The sequence below is a fragment of the Typopeltis vanoorti genome, chromosome 7, assembly GCF_054136105.1.
Source record: "Typopeltis vanoorti isolate ZY-2024b chromosome 7, IOZ_Tvanoo_1.0, whole genome shotgun sequence".
Classification (NCBI taxonomy): Eukaryota; Metazoa; Arthropoda; class Arachnida; order Uropygi; family Thelyphonidae; genus Typopeltis; species Typopeltis vanoorti.
Window position 1 is genome coordinate 6,005,050 of NC_143555.1, and position 19,691 is coordinate 6,024,740.

The 19,691-nt window shown below is 36.6% G+C and overlaps 1 protein-coding gene across 4 annotated transcripts in view; it reads left to right on the plus strand.

The window, feature by feature from the left end:
* The window catches only part of LOC150104464 (serine/threonine-protein kinase Tao-like), a 713,758-nt gene that overhangs the window by 299,671 nt on the left and 394,396 nt on the right, over positions 1-19,691 (plus strand). For all 4 annotated transcript variants that reach the window (XM_090395159.1, XM_090395157.1, XM_090395158.1 and 1 more), the window contains one exon: positions 4,488-4,581. In XM_090395159.1, coding sequence (XP_090251285.1) covers positions 4,488-4,581 — 94 coding nt within the window. The remainder of the gene's footprint in view (positions 1-4,487; positions 4,582-19,691) is intronic.

The window sequence follows — 19,691 nt, forward strand, 5'->3', positions numbered from 1 at the left end:
CTTGTCTCTTTATTTTCATGTATAATTGATACCTATTCTATAACTTGGAAATTAGCTCATATTCAACACATTTCAATTCCTAGTTGACCAGTTGGATAGCATATTGGTTCTCTAACCAAGATGTCATGGGTTTGATTTTTGGTGTCACTGTAGACAATTATCAATGCTCAGTGTAGGACCACCATCCTGCTTATTATAGTACTAAAGCATTTTGATGAATAGAAATATAACTGGACATTTTAATAAAAGAAATAACAACTGATAACTTAAGTGATGGTGAATTGTTTGTTACAAAATTTTCACTGAAATATCTAATCTTTAATTCTTTAATCTTTAATATAAACATGAATATGAAATACATGGGAGAAGATGACTAAGAAAAAAAAATTAGCAAGAATGTGAAGGTGAAATAGTAGTGACTTAGTCATACTAAAGTCCTAATGTTTTCAAATTGCAACAATTAGAGTTGAGAAGTATCATTTCTCACAAAGAGTATAACTGTATAAACTCTGATTTGTTAGTAGTCTTATGGTAAAGTAGCAATGCTCCACTCCTGCATAAGGAAATGACTTATGTAGGACTCTTGTCTTAATAATATGATAGCAGCACTATCATTATAGCAGTTACTTTTATGGATTATTATTATAACAGCAACTCTGTGGAGTTGGCAGACTCATCATGGGAGGTCACTCAACTAGCAACATATGTCATATTGACTGTAGTCATTTACAACCTAGTAGTAACATTGCATTCAGGTAATACATTCCACCCACTACTCCAAGTGAAATATCTACTTTTCACACTCTTCGTCACACCTTTACAAAACTTCCATCTCTAGAAGTTGTGTAGAAGTGTGAAGAGTGTTATGAGAAATAGATCCACCAAACTATGCAATTTACATTTCTTCAACTTCTCTCCTCCATATAAGCAACATTCTGGAGTCCTGAATCTCAGTCATTGGTACTGGAGCCATTCAGATTTCAACATCACACTGTAAGCTGGATGACTAAATTTGAGTACAGTAGTCCACATGTCATCTCACTAATGACTTATGTAGTGTCACAATTACCTTTTCATCGATATTTGATATTTTATTCTTTATCATAGCAGCAAAAAAATATGGAGTCTGCAAAACTTGTTTGCTTTCTTCCACACCCTGTCACCACATCCCAGGATCCTAAATCTCATCCACTTCATGAAGCACTTCCACCAATCAGTGCATAGAGCCTTATATCTCTGCACTCCAAAATGCACCACATTGCATTTCTTAATATTAAAATCATAACCCCATTCATTTGTTCAAACTAAGTCTCTTCAGATGTTCAGAAAACTATAACCTCACTCATTTATTCAAACTAAGTCTCTTCAGATCTTCCTTAAGGGAATTTTCTCCTTATTATTTTTCCCATTGTCAGCAAATATTTGATGATCTCCAGGTGATCAATCCACATGAAATATCATTAACAAATAAGTTAAGCATCAGGGACCTAGCAACAAAACTGTAAGGCACACCACTTGAATAATGCCATAATGATAATCAATGTTATACACTGATTGTTATTCATTTTCTCTTTATTAATTCTCTAATATTTTGCAAATCCTCATTGATAGTCATTAAAGAGATGAGCATCTCTTTAATGACTATTCTATAATGCTTAGTTTTGAGGGTAGGGGGAAGGTAGAACACTTGTACACCTTCTCTTATTTCCTTGAAGAAACATATGTTATAGTGAAAGAATAAACAAAATCACTTCTTGCATCTAAAATTATTTTTCTTTTTTAAAGTTAGGTGGAGCAGCTTTTACAAGTTATGTGTAGACTCAACTATACAAATATTATTGAATGCAAATACCTGGATAGTGCATTTGCTTACGCTTGGACTTGCCGAACTTTATATAGTTTCTATATTCGGCACGAAACTCTGAGTTTCTTATTCGGCTATGAAACAATATGGGATGTAATATCCCTTAACTTAAATCATTTCACGTCACCGAATTGAGGCCTTTGGCTCTTCATATAATTAGCAATTTATTAGGACACCTTCTTGGCAATTCTTATAGTAAGGTATGTAAGTTCTGTTCGCTACAAACTTTTGTAATAACTAGGTCTACCTACTCACTGATGAGACCTCAATAAAGGTTGAAACCCGTTCTGGGTAGTGACCTTCTCTCATCTCATAATGTAGAACAGCAATACAGCTCCTAGGAGCTGGGTTTCACTTTATGGATAAATACCAAGAATAGCAAACAGGGCTTGCTCCACCATTACTATGAGTTGCCTCAGTGTTGCACTACCAAATGGGTTAGGTGTTGCACTATCCAGGTATTTGAAACAATATGGGATGGAATATCCCTTAACTTAAATCATTTCACGTCACCGAATTGAAGCCTTTGGCTCTTCATATAATTAGTAATTTATTAGGACACCTTCTTGGCAGTTCTTATAGTAGGATATGTAAGTTCTGTTTGCTACAAGCTTGGTATTAACTAGGTCTACCTACTCACTGATGAGACCTCAATTAAGGTTGAAACCAGTCTGGGTAGTGACCTTATCTCATCTCATCTCATAATGTAGAACAGCAATACAACTCCTAGGAGCTGGGTTTTTTCACATTTTGGGTAAATACCAAGAATAGTGAACAGAGCTTGCTCCTCCCTTATTATGAGTTGCCTCAGTCTTGCACTACCAAATGGGTTAGGTGTTGCACTATCCAGGTATTTGCTTACGCTTGGACTCGCCGAACTTCATATAGTTTCTATATTCAGCATGAAACTCTTTGAGTTTTTTATTCAGCTATGAAACAATATGGGATGTAATATCCCTTAACTTAAATAATTTCATGTCGCCAAATTGAAGTCTTTGGCTCTTCATATAATTAGTAATAAAAGTTTGAAAACAAGGGAAAAATCTTGTGGTCTTAGCAGCAAACTGAAGAAAACATTGATTAAGCTAGGGAGGCATGTGGTGAGTTGTCTTCAAGCATAGAAAAATGAGAAGAGAACACCATGATAAACACAAGTTACAGAAGCAGTTCTAGAAAAGAAAGCATCCAAGAGCTCCTAGCAAATAAGTTGACATGTGTCCTAAAATAACACAGAGAAAAATATAATAGAGCCAGGCTATGTGTAAAATTAGCTAAAGAAAAATCATGTAAAGACTAGTAACAATATAGAAGGTAAATATTAAGGAGGAGGTAAAATGTTCTGAAGACTATTGAAAAAGTTTAGAAATAGAAGAAAGGTTACCGTAATAGGAATCAGATGATAAAAGCAAAATGGAAAACTGAAGATAAAGATATTCTATGGAGTAATTAATTTGTAATACTGTTGAATGAAACAAGCAATGACAGAACAGTATTCAAGAGGAATGCAAACAAGATTACATATTAATACTAGAGGTCAAAATAGCTACCAAAAGCCTGAAATATGGAAAGGCAGTCGAAGTAAATGATATTCAACCAGAAATGCCCAAATATGGAGGTCTAAAATGTTTGCAAGTTACTGCATTGTATAATTCAGATGGCCTGGTCATATGGTCAAATTCCAGATGATTGCAGTATAGCTCATAGTTCCCATCTATAAAAAAAAAAGGGAATAAAAGAACGTGAGAAATTATAGAATTCTCTATCGAGTGTTTCACGTAAGATTTATGGAAGTATACTTTAGAAGAGGTTAAAAAAAATTGGGAGAGAAACCTCTAGAAGAACAAGCTGGATTCAGACCAAATCGCAGTTATTGAGATCAGATTTTCACTTTATGATAAATAGAAGGAGGGGCTGGAAAGTTCTGATAAACACCAAGAACAAAATTATATTAAAGCAACTGATATAATCACAAGAAAAATGTCAACTAATCATTTAGTACTGTCATAGTACCCTGCACTCTCTTGAAGGTAGATATAAGGAAATTGATAATGAATTATTTTATTTTCTTCATTTTTACAGAAGTTCTTATTTGATGAATGTAAATATTTCAGGTTCTGAAACGAAATTCAAAAATTATGTGTATTGTTATTTCATTCCATAATTATAATTAAAATATCCTTCCAAACTCCATGGTATATGGGGGGGGGGGGGGAGAATCAAATGTAATTGCTGTTTTATAGGTCCAAAAAAAAAAAAAGTACTACATTGGCTTTTGCCGCCTTTAGCATTTTTTCCAACTTTTTTTTAAAAAATAAGCAGATATCCACTATAGCAAACTAGTGGGGACCACAGGAACGATTTATTATAATGGATAGTTTCCTGTAATGTGTTTCTTTGTATATGGTATTTTACCCATGTAACTTTAGTTGGGACTTTTCAGGAGTTTGTTATAACAGTGTTTTGCTGCAGTGAGAATTAATGTATCATGAAATAGTAGTTTTCAAATGTTTATTTTGCTGCTATAAAATATAATTTATATTATATGTAGTTTTATTTAATGACAGTTTTTAATATATCTGATTTGGTAAACAGAAAAACTAATTTAATGCAAACAATTTTATAGCTGAGCGAAAACCACCTTATTTTAATATGAATGCAATGAGTGCCTTGTATCATATAGCTCAGAATGATTCTCCTTCTCTTGGACCAGGTGAATGGTAAGTATGTCTTGTGAAATTGAAATAATTTCTAAAATATGTAACATGAAGAAATAAAAATATAAACCTTAATTGTGGGGTGGGGGGGGAGACAAAGCTTAAAGTGCTATCAGATAACATCTGATTTAATAACAAAAAATAAATCTAGAATCTAGAAATCTGGTAAATTGAGTTATCCAGAATAGGAATCTTATCTGGTCAAAATGCTTTGAAAATGCTCTAGTCAGAATCTCTAGAAATGCAGTAATCATGACTGAGTTATTTGCAGGAGTTTCCTAGTGTATGTCGATATTTAAAAATTGATCTGCTGTTTATATCTCTAATGTGGTTTGTTTTTAAATAATTTGCTATATAAAAATAAAAAGATTCTAGACGTACAACCAGAATGTTCTATTATTTTGGTGTATGCAGCAGTAAAGTATGACTTCCTTTGTCATGGTGAAATACAAGAAACTGAAAGATAATGACTAAACATAAAAAGATGTGAAGAAATCATACTTTAAAAAATAAAAATTTGACAACCCAGTAATTTTTTAGGAAAAATTCACTGTTTTAAAATCTCACTGAGCTCATTGCCACCAATGGAAGCTTACATGTCATGCAGTCCTGCAACATGTGACATAATAGTGAGAAATAATTGTTGCTTGAGGACCAAAATAGTGAATAAATTCTGCTAATTGTGACTTATTCCAATTAAGCATTAGGAGGAGCTTGGAGTAGTGCCATAGCTTAAGCTACAAGGAGAGAATGCCAGTAGTGCATGGGAAATGTCCACGGATTGTTTGAGAGAAACAGTATCAGACTGCATATATGCTCAGGAAGATTACCCAAGTTGGATGTGGGGGAGCATGTTTTGAGGAGGGTTAAGTGGATGAGTAGAGATATAAAGCAGGAGCTGTAAAAATGAACATTGTGAAGAGAATATAAAGAAACTGTGGTCAGCATACTCATGAGCATCACAGAGCGCACGCAACAAGGGTAACTGGTATGACATGAAAAGTCCAAACTGGCACACTGTGGATGTGTAGGGATCTTGGTCTCAGCATTATGGTCTCCCAGATTTTTGGTAATATGAGTAGACCAAATTTTGTTTATATTGGGGAGGGGGATGTTGTCATGCTGTGGCAGATTTTAAAAATAGCCTCTCAGATTTATATCTTCTTCTATATAACAGGGAGATTCCTTTCCATTGAATCTAGTGATCTGAATTGATGGCATGTTCTGTCATTCTTGGAATGACTGTAGTGTAGATTATGGAAATAGTTTGTTCTTCCAGAGGGATACTATCTGTTTTTCCAATTTGTCCAAAACATGTTAACTTTCAGCAGCAAGAGATAGCAAGCAGGATGAACTGAATGATGGAGAGGATCTTTCTGTGAGCAGATTCTTAAAGAGCATTCTTAAAAGGTATAACATTCAAGCCATACCAAAAATTAACTACTCTTATATGCTCACCAAAAGATTCTCTCCATTGTATAGATCAGCGTTTCTCAACCTTCCTAAGCTCAAGGACCAGTAAAATGCGTAAAACAATTCTACCGACCACTAAGTTATGTAATTTTTTAAAAAACCTTGTGGCGATTACCAACATTTGGGAAAAACTGTGCCATTTATAACATATTAAATCTAAAAGCATGTTTTGAATATATATGGAAACATAATTAAAATAGAAGTAAACGATTAAAAGTGTATCATAATTGAACAAAGTTTTAATTTTTATTAAACAAATAAATAATATGATATAATTATGTTATTATTTACTTTTAATGAGATAGATGAGCTTCTCTGGGTTGCTGGATATCTGACTCAATATTGGTCAACTTCAGTTGAAGATCGACACACACACACACTAAGACGATTTCTGTATTTTGTTTTTATGTGAAGGACTGATGAAAATCCTTTCTCGCAAAGATAGGTTGTAGAAAACTACATGACGATTTTTGATGCTTCAGATAATTCGGGAGATTCACTTCTCATTGAAGGCGAGATCCAGAATTGAGACAAACCAATCACAGAATTGCATTTTAAGCCCACTGTCACTTGAAAGCTCGATTAACTGTTTTATAATGAAAGGTCATTCTTGTGACTAAGTCTGAAGTGGATCGCGAAGCCACAGAAATTTCTTATAAAAGTTATTCAGAAAATATGTTTCCAAATTCTATTTCAGAGTTTTGAGGTGAACACAAATCCTTTCCCAGTGGTTAAATTCTAAAGGAATAAGTTCTGGGTCCCTATACAAAATAACCAATTGCATTTACCTTTGAATACTATTCAGAAAAACTCCAAACCTCCCTGTTCCATTCATCACTTGTTTGTAATCAGGCGACTGTTGATATTGACTTTATATACACATTCAAAACTGTAAAAAGTTGTTGAATAATAACACAATAATGTAGGCATAATTACCGTAAAGGAAGAAAAGTCACAAAACAGAAAAATGTTCCTGCAAAATAACCAATTGTATTTACCTTTGAATGTGATCCACTTGTCAAGTGTCCAGCAAGTCAGCAAATCTTTCCTTTCGTTCAGCGTATTAATATTATTACATTGCAGCTGATGGGAATTCTGTGTTTCTGTGGATTCGTTACAGACCTCTTTCTCCTCAGAAACTACACACAAACCGTCATTACAAACTCGTTTTGTATTATCACTGTCATCTGATCTATTTTGACGTTTAAAGAAGGTACCAATGTACTTATCCACAATTGAAATACCGTACTTACTCGAATATAACTTGCCCTCGTGTATAAATCACACCCCTGATTACACTTTTCAAGAAAATAAATTAAAAAGTTTCGCATATACCTCGCAAATGAAAAAAAGCTGAAACATGTTTCAGCTTTTTTTCATTTGCGGGGCGATAATAACTTGCTCTCACGGTAAACAACATGTCCTCTTCAATAGCCACTATTGCAGAGGCAAGAAAAGCAAGTACTTTTATCATGTCAGTGAATATGGTATGAGCATTCTATGTAATATATTTCTCAACAAATAGTGCAATTAGAGACAAGTGGGATAAAAACAACACACTAATTAATGAATCGCATGACCCCCTCATAAAGAAACTATGCTGTATAGACTCAAGCAAAACGATATGTTGCAACTGCAAACACGGTATCTAACTAAAAACTATTGTTATTAATTAGATGTGTGCAAGTTCGCTCACTGCAAAGCAACAATAACATTCAACCGAACATATTAAAATGTATAAATGTGTTAAAACTAAGAAATATATACAGTAGTATCTCGCTAATCCGAACCTCTTTAGTCCGAACCCTCCAGTAATCCGAACTGCAGTTTGAAAGGAAAAAAAAAAGTTTTATTTATTACGTATTATTATTTTGTGTATTATTTTTATTTAATAATTATTATTTTAACTATTATGATTTATTTTATCATTATTACAGTACAGTATTTTTTCATACTGTCGATTGTATGGTTACACTTTAGGCCTATTTTGATTTATTTTGTGTTGACATTTGCTTTTTTTATACTATACAGTACGTACTGTGTTGTCGGCATGAATCACCGCTGTTGAGCGTCATGAAAAAACTGTGGCCTTCTAGAATTTACGAAGATAACTACGGTGATACACAAAAAGCGGAAATTCAAAACGTGCATAATTTGGTTAGAATTATAAATCATAATGTTGAAATTTCACAGACAGATGTTACGGAATGGATTACAGGTAGAACTGAAAGTGAATTCGAAATCAAATCAGATGCTGAAATTATACGGAGGCTGTTCAATAAGTTATAAGGCTATATTTATACAGAAAACAGATTACCTTTAATCGTCATCATTTACATGGTCTTTTTCGAAGTAACTACCTTGAGATGCGATGCATTTGTCCCAACGTTGCATCCACTTCTTAAACAGATGTGAAAGTCTATTTTTTGAGAGTTCTTTCAAAACTGCTTCCGCAGCTTTTACACATGCTTTGTTGCTTTCGAAATGGAGGCCTCTTAGTGGTTTCTTGAGCTGAAGAAACAGCCAGAAATCTCATGGTGTGAGATCAGGGCTGTATGGAGGGTGTTGTAGGATATCTATGTTGTTCTTCTGCAAAACGCCCACTACACCACCAGCAATATGTGGCCTTGCATTATTGTGGTGCAATAAGAAGCCATTCTTCAGCAATGGACGTTTCCTTTTGACGTGCTGTACCATTGTCTGTAAAACATCCGCATAGTATGAGCCGTTTACAGTATTCCCGGGTTCTACAGCGTGTTGGTAAACAATGCCTTTGTGGTCAAAAAACATTATGGTCATAACTTTACCAGCCGATTTTACAGTTTTTGCTTTCTTGCAGGTAGGCGAAGACAGATGCTTCCATTCACTGCTTTGTTTCATTGTAGGGTCATAGTGATACAACCAAGCTTCATCTGCTGTAATGATGTGTTTTAAGAAGTTGTCGCCTTCTTGTTTCAGTCTTTCTTTCCATTCTGTGCACACATCCACTCGATGCTTAATTTGCTCTGGTGTCAAGAGTTTGGGAATCCATTGGGCACAAACACGTTTCAGTCCCAAATGTTCAGCCATGATTGAGTGAACACTTCCCACAGAAATATTCAGGACAACATGCAGCTGGCGTACTGTAATTCTGCGATCTTCCTTGATGATAATCACTGCTGTGTTGATCATTGTCTCTGTGATGGACATTGAAGGTCTTTCCTCACGTTCAAGATCTTCCACATTTTGCCTTCCTTCCTTAAAAGTTTTATGCCAGCGAAAAACACTTGCCCTCGACAATGCTTCATCGTGGAAAGCTTCGCGTATCATGTTAAAAGTGTCCGATGCCGATTTTTGCAAACACACACAAAATTTAATCGCATAACACTGTTCCAAGGATGCTTCCATTTTGACGACTGGTCGCGGTTGGTAGGCGTGCCGAAACAAGCTTGCGTTTAGTCTGGCACATCAGCCCATACACGATCAACCTCTTTTGTTAATACAGACTGCAACATTTCTTTATTCCACAGAAATTAATATTGTGATGAGTGGTTTCGCGACAGTAAAATTAGTTTTATTACTTATTGAACTGCCTTCGTAAATATGATGTTACAGAATGAATTAGCAGACGTTGATGACAATAAAGAATTTGAAGAAAAAAAAAGTAAAACATGAAGAAACAGTTGATAGTTTTAATATGCGTATAGAATAGGCTAAGCAGAATGATACGTCTTTCCACAAAATTTTATTGCTAATGCAGCTCTGAGAAGAAGCATTTGAAAAAAGTTTAGCTTCCAAGAAGCAAAAGAAAATCAGTGACTTTTTACAAAGAAATAAAAAAAACTTTTTTTTTGTATTATTTTGTGTAACTTTCTTTTGTGTTATGTACAAGAAAGTGATATTTTTTTACGCAAATTAAGTTATGTACTGAACTATGCAATTTTATTAAATCAGAATCCTCAACAAAACAGGTACATACACATACAAACTAAATTTTTTACTAAAATATACTTGTGTACTATATTATTTTCTAAGTTTTATATTAGAAAATAATACAGTAGCTTTTTTTCTATCAGTTACTTCATTTATTTACCGAGTTAAATTGATGTACCATTAGAATCTGATTATTTTTGTCTTAAATGCTAGTTACTGGTGCCTCTTGGGAGAAAATTCGCTAATCTGAACGAGCACGGTTTTTATTAGTTCGGATTAGCGAGATACCACTGTATATAGTGAATGTTGCTATGGCAGTTTCACATATTATTGGAATTCATTTGAAAAGAGTTAGCATTTCAACTCACTTGTCGGCTTGCTTTTATCTTTCCGTCGCATGATCTTTTGTTAATACCGCACCAATCATATGCACGTCTTAATAACTTGCCATTGCTGTCTGTTTGGCATTAGGCTTGCTTACCGTAAAGGGCAAAAAGTAACAAAACAGAAAAATGTTCCTGGTCCAGGCCCGGTGCATAAAAAAGTTCCGGGACCGAGTCCCAACTGAATTTAACCACTGCCCTTTCCAGAAACTCAGAATCAACAAAAATATCATTTTCCACTAAAAAGGATTCCAATGTTAGAAAAGGTGCAAATTGTCTGTCTTTTACATAAGTAATCCATAACACCAGTGTTTCCTCGAATGTCTTTATTTTGTCGTAGGCATCAAGAACAGTTAAAGACTTTCCCTGAAGGGAGAGATTTAGTTCATTTAATTTAGAAAAAATGTCTTAAAAATAGGATAGTGTTGATAACCATGCTTCTTCAACAAGGAGTGATTCAAAATGAGAATTACGTTCATTTACAAATAATATAACTTCGTGCCTTAACTGAAATAACCTTGTTAGTACTTTGCCCCTGGAAAGCCAGCAAATTTCAGAATGAAGCAAAAGTTTTATATATTCGCTGCCCATTTCATCGCAGAGTAATGAAAATAAGCTGCTATTTAATGGTCAAGCTTTAATAAAATTAACTAGCCTTACTGCATTGTATAGAGAATCCAAGAGAGAGGTGCGAGGATGGAGAGGTAAATGAGAGACCGGTGCAAGACATAAGTAGAGAGGAAGTGGTTTGGGTACTGAGAAAAATGAAGAATGGAAAGGCTGTGGGAGCAGACCAGATACCTGGGGAAGTGTGGAAAAGTTTGGGCAGTGAGGGCGTAGATATGTTATGGGATCTGATGTGTAAAATAGCCCAACAGGAAAAGATACCAGAGGAATGGAGGAAAAGTATTCTCGTCCCAATCTACAAAGGAAGAGAAGATGTTCAAGACTGTGGCAATTATAGAGGAATCAAGCTGATGTCACACACATTAAAAATATGGGAAAGAGTAATTGAAGCAAGGTTACGGCAGGAAACGAAAATTGGTGAGGAGCAGTTTGGATTTATGCCAGGAAGAGGGACAATGGATGCAATATTTGCGCTAAGGCAATTGATGGAGAAATATAGAGAGATGCAAGGGGATCTGCACATGGTGTTTATAGATTTGGAAAAGGCATACAACAGAGTGGCCAGGCAGGAGGTATGGAGGTGTATGAGGAAGAAGGGGGGTGTCGGAGAAGTACGTGAGGTTGGTGAAGGAGATGTACGAGGGAACAGAAACTCAGGTCAGGTCTAGTGTCGGCATGTGACAGAAGGGTTCCCTATTGTCATAGGGCTACACCAAGGGTCAGCTCTGAGCCCCTACCTCTTTGACCTGATCATGGATGTACTAGTGGAGGATGTCAAGAAGGAGGCACCATGGAGCATGCAGTTTGCCGATGACATTGTTCTCTGCGAATCATCCCGAGAGAAGCTTGAAAATACCCTGGAAGAGTGGAGAAAGGCATTGGAGGAGAGCGGCATGAGAATTAACTGGGTGAAGACTGAATATATGTCAATGGGGAGTGACGAGGATATCGTCATATGACTCCAGGGTGAAAAGCTAATTTCAGGGAAGAAATTCAAGTACCTTGGGTCAGTTGTTGAGAGGAATGGTGACCTGGATGAGGAAATACAGTACCGAATAACATGCGGTTGGATGAATTGGAGGAAGATGAGCGGGATCCTGTGTGACAAGAGAGTGAGTTGTAAGAGGAAAGGAAAACTCTATAAGATGGTCGTGAGGCCGGCGATGCTCCATGGTACGGAGATGTGGCCTATAACCAAGGCACAGGAGAGGAAGATGGAGGTAGCGGAGGTGCGGATGTTGAGAGGGATGAGTGGTGTGACAAAGAAGGACAGGATAAGGAATGACTACATCAGAGGGACGGTTAAGGTGGGACCAATTGGCAAGAAGATACAAGAAAGTAGGCTGAGGTGGTTTGGACATGTTGTGAGAGGAAGGGTGAGGAGTATGTTGGTAAATGAGTGGAGTATATGGAGTTGGAGGGAAGGAGGAAAAGAGGCAGGCCCCAGCTCAGGTGGAGGGATAAGATGACAGAGAGAAAGGATGGAGTCTGAAGGATGCTCTGGACTGGAGAACTTGGAAGAGGAAGGTTAAAGATTGGTGTGCCGACCCTGTTTAACATGGGATAAGGCAGAGTGAAAGAAGAAGAAGAAGACTGCATTGTATAGCACAGTTTTGAATTCTGGTGGCATTCATATCCTGAGCTACTTGACCATAGCAACAACCCCACTGTGCTTGCCTGTAAGAGCATGAGTTCCATCCAAACAGAAGCCCATACATTTTCCCCACTGGATCCCTTCGTGTGTTATGTAATTATTGAGAGTGTGAAATATTTCTTCTCCAGTTGTTCGGGATGACAAAGTTCTACAAAACAGAATATCATCATGAATGTTGTTATCATGTGCATATCTTATGTAGCATATTAACTGCACATCATCTGTAACATCAGTAGTCTCATCTATTGGTAACGCATAACAAGGGCTCTTCTTAACTCTTTCGATTAACTGAGATTCTACATCACCTGCCATATCATTAATTCTGCAACCAACAGTGTCATTTGAAGAGGATTCAAATCAACATCTTTTAGTGACTTGTTGCCAAACATAGGTTTTACCACATCTTTTATAGCTGAAAGTAGTAAATTTTTCTCAATAGAATGTGGTTTCCATGTTTTCGCTATGCGCAAACTTAAGATTATTAATCGAACCCATGGCTGAAACTATATATTTCCCATGATTTAATATCACAAAAAATTGGCATATTTTTCACATCACAATGTTTAGTTTCTGAATGTGTCGTCGGAGTTTTGCATGTTTCATGAACTCATTCGACAACACTTCATAACACAAAATACATTGAGGTTTCTGTTCGCTTTCATCTCCATACCAAGTAAAGTATTCCAAATATCGACTGTTATATTTCCTGCTGTATTTTTTCTTTGAACTGCTTGTTTCCTCTACTTTAATAGTATCAGATTTACTTGTCGTTACAACACGTATATCACAATTAGGGTTAGAATCACCTGTTTCATTTGCTTTTCTTTTGAAAGTCCTAATTCAATGTCACTTTTCCATTATTAAAAAACATTTCTGTAAAATATATAAATACTGGGGTTAACTCACAGCACACTTTGACCAAGTATTACTTAACACAGGGGTCTTCAATGCATGGCCCATGGAGCTCTTTGCTGTGGCCCACTGACCATTTAAAAAAAATAACTACTTATCATTAAAACGAGATTAAATAAAAAATTATTTCAATGAAGCCTGCAGGCCACTAAGCTATACTGCAGTATTTAGAATTGTAAGATGCTTTCAGATTCACAAGGAACACTGTGCATTTGATACTTTACATGAAATCCTATAAAATAAATATTAAATAGACATGCTTCTTCAGCCATCTATCAGTGCGAAGTGGTACTTTAGTACTAGTACTATGTCACAGGTAGATGGCTGAAGCAGTAAATACAAGAGGATCTCATCCACAGTCAGTCAGTCGTGAACAGTATGATAGTTGTGGAATGTGGTGTGAGACACATTCAGTGAATAATAACTGTTACATGGCATTTCGGATCATTTGTTGGGTTCACCTTCCATCACTATGGCATCTACGGGTAAAAAATCCTCTTGTATTTTATATAAATACAAGAGGATCTCATCCACAGTCAATCAGTTGTGAGCAGTGTGATATTCGTGTATAAGCGCATGCAGGTTCATCATGTCAGCCATAGCCCATTGTGGTTTTATATTGCCATATTCAGTGGATAACTGTTACATGACCATTTTGGATCATTTTTTGGGTTCACCTTCCATCACTATGGCATCTACGAGTAAAAAGTAAATCAAGTGATTCGTGTCGGGTTTTTAATGAAAAGTGGAACAATTTGTACTTTTTTGTGCTGATTGACGATAAGGCCAGTATGTTTAGTTTGTCATGTGTCAGTATCAGAAGAATACAATATAAATCGACACTATGAGATAAAGCATGTATCCAATTCTGATGACCTTCAAGGGTAGCTTCATTTGGACAAAGTGAACCATCTCCAAATTGATTTAAAATGCCAGCAGCGTATGTTTAAAAGGCAGAGGGAAGAGAGCAAAGCATGTGTCAAAGTAAGTTATGTAATAGCTGAAAAAATTGCTAAAAAATCGAGAGCCTTCTTGGATGGCAAGTTTGTGAAAGAGTGTCTCATTGCTGCTGGGGAAATTCTGCGCCCAAATAATAAGGAAGTGTTTAAAAAACCGAGTTTGTCTGGGGTAACCGTAGCACGTGTCAAAGAACTTGCCAACGACAATGAAGGAACTTTAAAAAACGGTCGTCCAAATTTCCATCATATTCACTTGCTTTAGATGAGAGCACAGATGTGAAGGATACAACACAACTGGCTATCTTTGTCCGTGGCATCGATCAGCTATTCACCATGACAGAAGAACTGCTGGCTCTCGTACCTATGAAGGGAACGATGAAAGGCACTGATATTCTTGAAGCTGCCAAGAAAACGCTCCAGCATTTCGACCTTAGCTTAACCAACCTCGAAGGCGTGGTAACTGATGGTACCCCTGCTATGGTGGGAAAGAACGAAGGGTTTGATGCACTGCCATGGAAAGAACCAGGACGAGAAGGAAAAGATTTCGTCCATTACCACTGTTTAATCCACCAGGAGAATTTGTGCGTGAAAACTATTGGATTTGAGAATGTCATGAAAGTTATTGTGACTGTCATCAACATTATTAGGGCAAGAAGATTGAATCATCATCAATTCCAAGAGTTTTTGACCCAAGAGTGCAAAGCAGATCATGGCAATGTGGTTTATTATAGTGATGTGCATTGGTTGAGCAGAGGGAAGCTTCTTAAAAGTCTTTGACTTAAGGAGCGAAATACAGCAGTTCATGCAAACCACTGGGAATCTGATTGTGGAATTTAACGATCCGAAGTGGATGACAGACTTTGCCTTCGTGGCTGACATCTCGTTGCATATGAATGACCTAAATTCGTGGCTACAATCCAAAGATCAACTGTGCACACTCTGTTGAAAAAAAGGTGATAAACCTTTTGGCAACTCCCATAGGCACAGATGACTTGCTACTGCTTCTGCCTGGTATCTCCAGCTCTGGGCCTGGCTCCCACTGAAGAGACCTCAATAAAGGTCGAAACTAGTCTGGGTAGATGGCCAATCCCTTTAATGCATAACAGTATACATATCCACATAGGAAATGTGTTTTGCATTATGGGAGATACTGGGTTAGAAGTGCCTGGTAGCTTGCTCCACCTTTGCCACGAGTTGCCTTGGTGTTGCACTACTTACTGGATAAGATAGTACAACACTATATATTTAGTCCTGAAGATATTTTCAGGCGCAAACTTTGTTTGCTCTCACTGGGATAAAGGATTAAACTAAATCTATTATGTGCACACTCTGTTAATTCACATCAAAGCTTTTGTGGCCAAGCTCATACTTTGGGAGGCACAACTCGCAATAAAAGACAACTCATTTTCATCTTCCCGCTTTTTGTAGTATTCGTCTCTTGATGAATATGCTACAAAATTAGCCGTGTTGCAAAGCGAGTTCGAACATTTGTTCGGAGTTGCAACACCAAGCAACTCCGAGCAAAGGTGGACCAAGCTCTCATCACTCGTCTTAGTATCTCCCATAATGCAAAGCACATCTTGCAGACATGTATACTGCTATGCATTAAAGGAAGGGCCACTACCCAGACTGGTTTCAACCTTTATTGAGGTCTCGTCAGTGGAGGCAGACCCAAATGTGGGGATACTAAGGCAGAAACAATAGGAGAGGTCATATTTACCTATAGGAGTTGCCAACAGGTGTACCACCTTATTTTTGAATTACTCTGGATTTAAAGAAAGATGTTGGAAGTTTATTTTTCACTTGGTTAGACTAAAATAAATTTAGTTTAATCCTTTATCCAAGTGTAAGCAAACAAAGTTTGCACATGAAAATATCTTCAGGACTGAGGTAAGGTAGTGCAACACCAGGAAACTCTGAGCGTAGGTCGACCAAGCTTTCATCACTCGTCCGAGTATCTCCCATAATGCAAAGCACATCTCTTTGCAGACATGTATACTGCTATGCATTAAGGGAAGGGCTGCTACTCAGACCGGTTTCAACCTTTATTGATGTCTCGTCAGTGGGAGGCAGTCCCAAACGTGGAGATACTAAGGCAGAAGCAATAGGATAGGTCATATTTACCTATAAGTAAATAGCATTGACCACTGCTATTTGATGTCGCGTTCTGTGGTTCACTTTCACTCTGTGCGAGGTCGGAACTGGGTAAATTTTTGATGAATGCTGACCAAACTTGATTTAAAATCGAACCTTGATTTTTGTTGCATTGCGTAGGAATATTGATCATATTTGCTGCCTCTTTGAATTTTCTTGTGAAACAGTTTTTATCAATGTAGGACATGTTTGTTCTGTCCCAGAGTACATCATTACCCAGTAGAAGTTGTGTGAAATGCCAAACCAGACTTATGTTCTCTCTTTATTTGTACGTCCTTTTGATGTTTGCTCATGCGGATTTCTCCCAATCTCCCCGTCTGGCCTACATAACAGATGCCACAGGAACAGTGAATATTATAAACTCCTGGTTTTTTCATTGGGTGATGTGGAGGTTTCGCAGGATGAAGAGATTTTGATATCTTTTCAAGTGGTGGGAAAGTCACTTTTATGTTGTACTTGTAGAGAAGTTTGGCTAATTTATCTGTGACATTCTTGATATAAGGAAGGGTGACTGCATTCTTGAAGTCTTGTTTATTTAAGCTTCTTATAGGTGCTGTATTGAGAATTTTCTTAATTTAGTTGTGAAACCATTCAGTTGTAGGATCTGTGTTAAGTATTGTATTTCTTCTTTCCGCTTTTCTTCTGTACTGGGGATGCTGTATGCTTTATTCCTTAAGGTTTTTATGAGGCCTATTTTTGCTTGGAGTGGTGGTGTGAGGTAGCATGAAGGAATCTTCCTGTGTTTGTCGGCTTTCTATAAATGGAAAATGATAATTAGTTTTTTGATTTCATTTATTCTATAAGGATGTCTAGGAAAGGAAGTTTTTTTATTTTCTTCTAGTTCCAGAGTAAATTTTATGTTAGGATGTAAGTTATTAAGATCGTCTATAAATGCAGTCAGTTCTAGTGCTGTTCCTGGCCAAATGAAACACACCAGGAGTGTACAATATTCGCTGTTCCTGTGGCATCTGCTACGTAGGCCAGATGGGGAGATCGGGAGAAATCTGCATGAGCAAACATCAAAAGGACGTACAAAAAAGAGAGAATGTAAGTCTGGTTTGGCATTTCACACAACTTCTACTGGTCATGATGTACTCTGGGACAGAATAAACATGTCCTATATTGATAAAAAAAAACTGTTTCACAAGAAAATTCAAAGTGGCAGCAAATATGATCAAAATTCCTACACAATGCAACAAAAATCAAGGTTCGATTTTAAATCAAGTTTGGTCAGCGTTCATCAAAAATTTACCCAGTTCAGACCTCGGACAGAGTGAAAGTGAACCACAGAACACGACATCAAATAGCATTATTTTCAGCTAACATGTATTAACGGTTGTATAGATCTGTTATTCGGTTTTTTAACGAACTTTTTTGATAAATAAATAATAATATTTTGTTTACCGATCAAGTGTTTATCAATTTTATTAACTGAACCAACTAGTTTCGCCACACTTATCTGTTGGCATCTTCAGGGCACTCACATATAGGTTTAAACAATCTCACAATTATGCGTAACTGCAAAACTGACGAGAATAATTACAAATAAAATAGTATCGAACATGAGTGAAACACGTATCACGTGTACAAGATCAGCTAGCTGTTGCTGAGGAACTTTCTGTAGTTTGTATTAAAGTTCATTTCTTCCGTTTTTAAGGTTCTGATTAGGGTTTTCCATATCTCTGGGAGTATTAGGCCTTGATTTCTATTAAGGTTGACAGTAGAACAGGCGACTGTGGCTGCTTCTTTGAAAATTCTTGAATGGTAATCTTCCTCTATGTAAGGAGAATAGCTTTTGTCCCGCTCAATGATATGGTTAGTCGTAGAGAAATGAGACGATAGGCCAGAAATGTCCTGTCTGTTGTTTTTGACATAGCCAATGTGCTCCTTTTGCCTGATTTCGAGGCTTCTCGAAGTCTGTCCGATGTAACTAGAGCCACATGAGCATGGAATATAACTCCAGCATATTTATAGAAAGGATGGTTGTCTTTTGGAGATCTTAGTAATTTACGAATAGATTCTATTGGTTTAAATGTTACTCTTAATTTGTGTTGTTTGAGGAGATTGGCGAGCTTGTTGGAGATGCTACTTACAAACGGAATTGCAATTGTTTTTATATATTGAATATCTTCTTGTTCTCTTTGTGGTGCTTCAGAGAAAAGGACTTTATTGACTAGTCTTCTTGGATAGCCGTTCAAGTACAGATTGTTGGAAATAAATTTTAACTCATCTTGAAGAGTCTTGTTGTCCGTTGTGATGCGAATCGCTCTTTTCTTTAACATGTGTACAATGTTGAGTTTATGTGAGATGTGGTGAGAGGAGTTGAAATGTAGGTAATCCAAAAACCTGTATTGGTCGGTTTTCTGTACACCGATAGATTTATACTGCCATCAATTTGTTTTTTGATTAAGATGTCTAAAAACAGAAGTTGTTTTTCTCTTTCAAGTTCCAGAGTGAATTTAATAGAATGATGGAAGGCGTTGATCTTTTTGAGAAAATCATATATGTCATCTTTGTTATTGTTCCAAACGATGAGGATATCATCCACATATCTAAACCAAATTTTAGGTTTAGGAAAAATTTGCAATAAGATTTTGTTTTCTAAGTGTTCCATAATGAGGTCCGCACATGAAGGTGAGAGTGGGCTCCCCATTGCCAAGCCTGTTAATTGTTGATAGATCTTATTTTTCCAATCCTTACGAGAAAAAGAGTTTAGGCAGTGAGCAAACAATGAGGTTATATCTTGTGGGAACAAGGTACTTAAGATGTCAGTGACCTCTACTTCAGGAACGTTTGTAAAGAGAGAGAGGTGACATCTAAGCTGGCTAGAAGATCATTATCCAATCTTGATGTTTTTTAGCTTTTCCACAAAATGTTCGGAGTTTTTAATGTAACTCTGAGTTGTGGATAAGTGGCATCTCCAACAAGCTCGCCAATCTCCTCAAACAACACAAAATAAGAGTAACATTTAAACCAATAGAATCTATTCGTAAACTACTAAGATCTCCAAAAGACAACCATCCTTTCTATAAATATGCT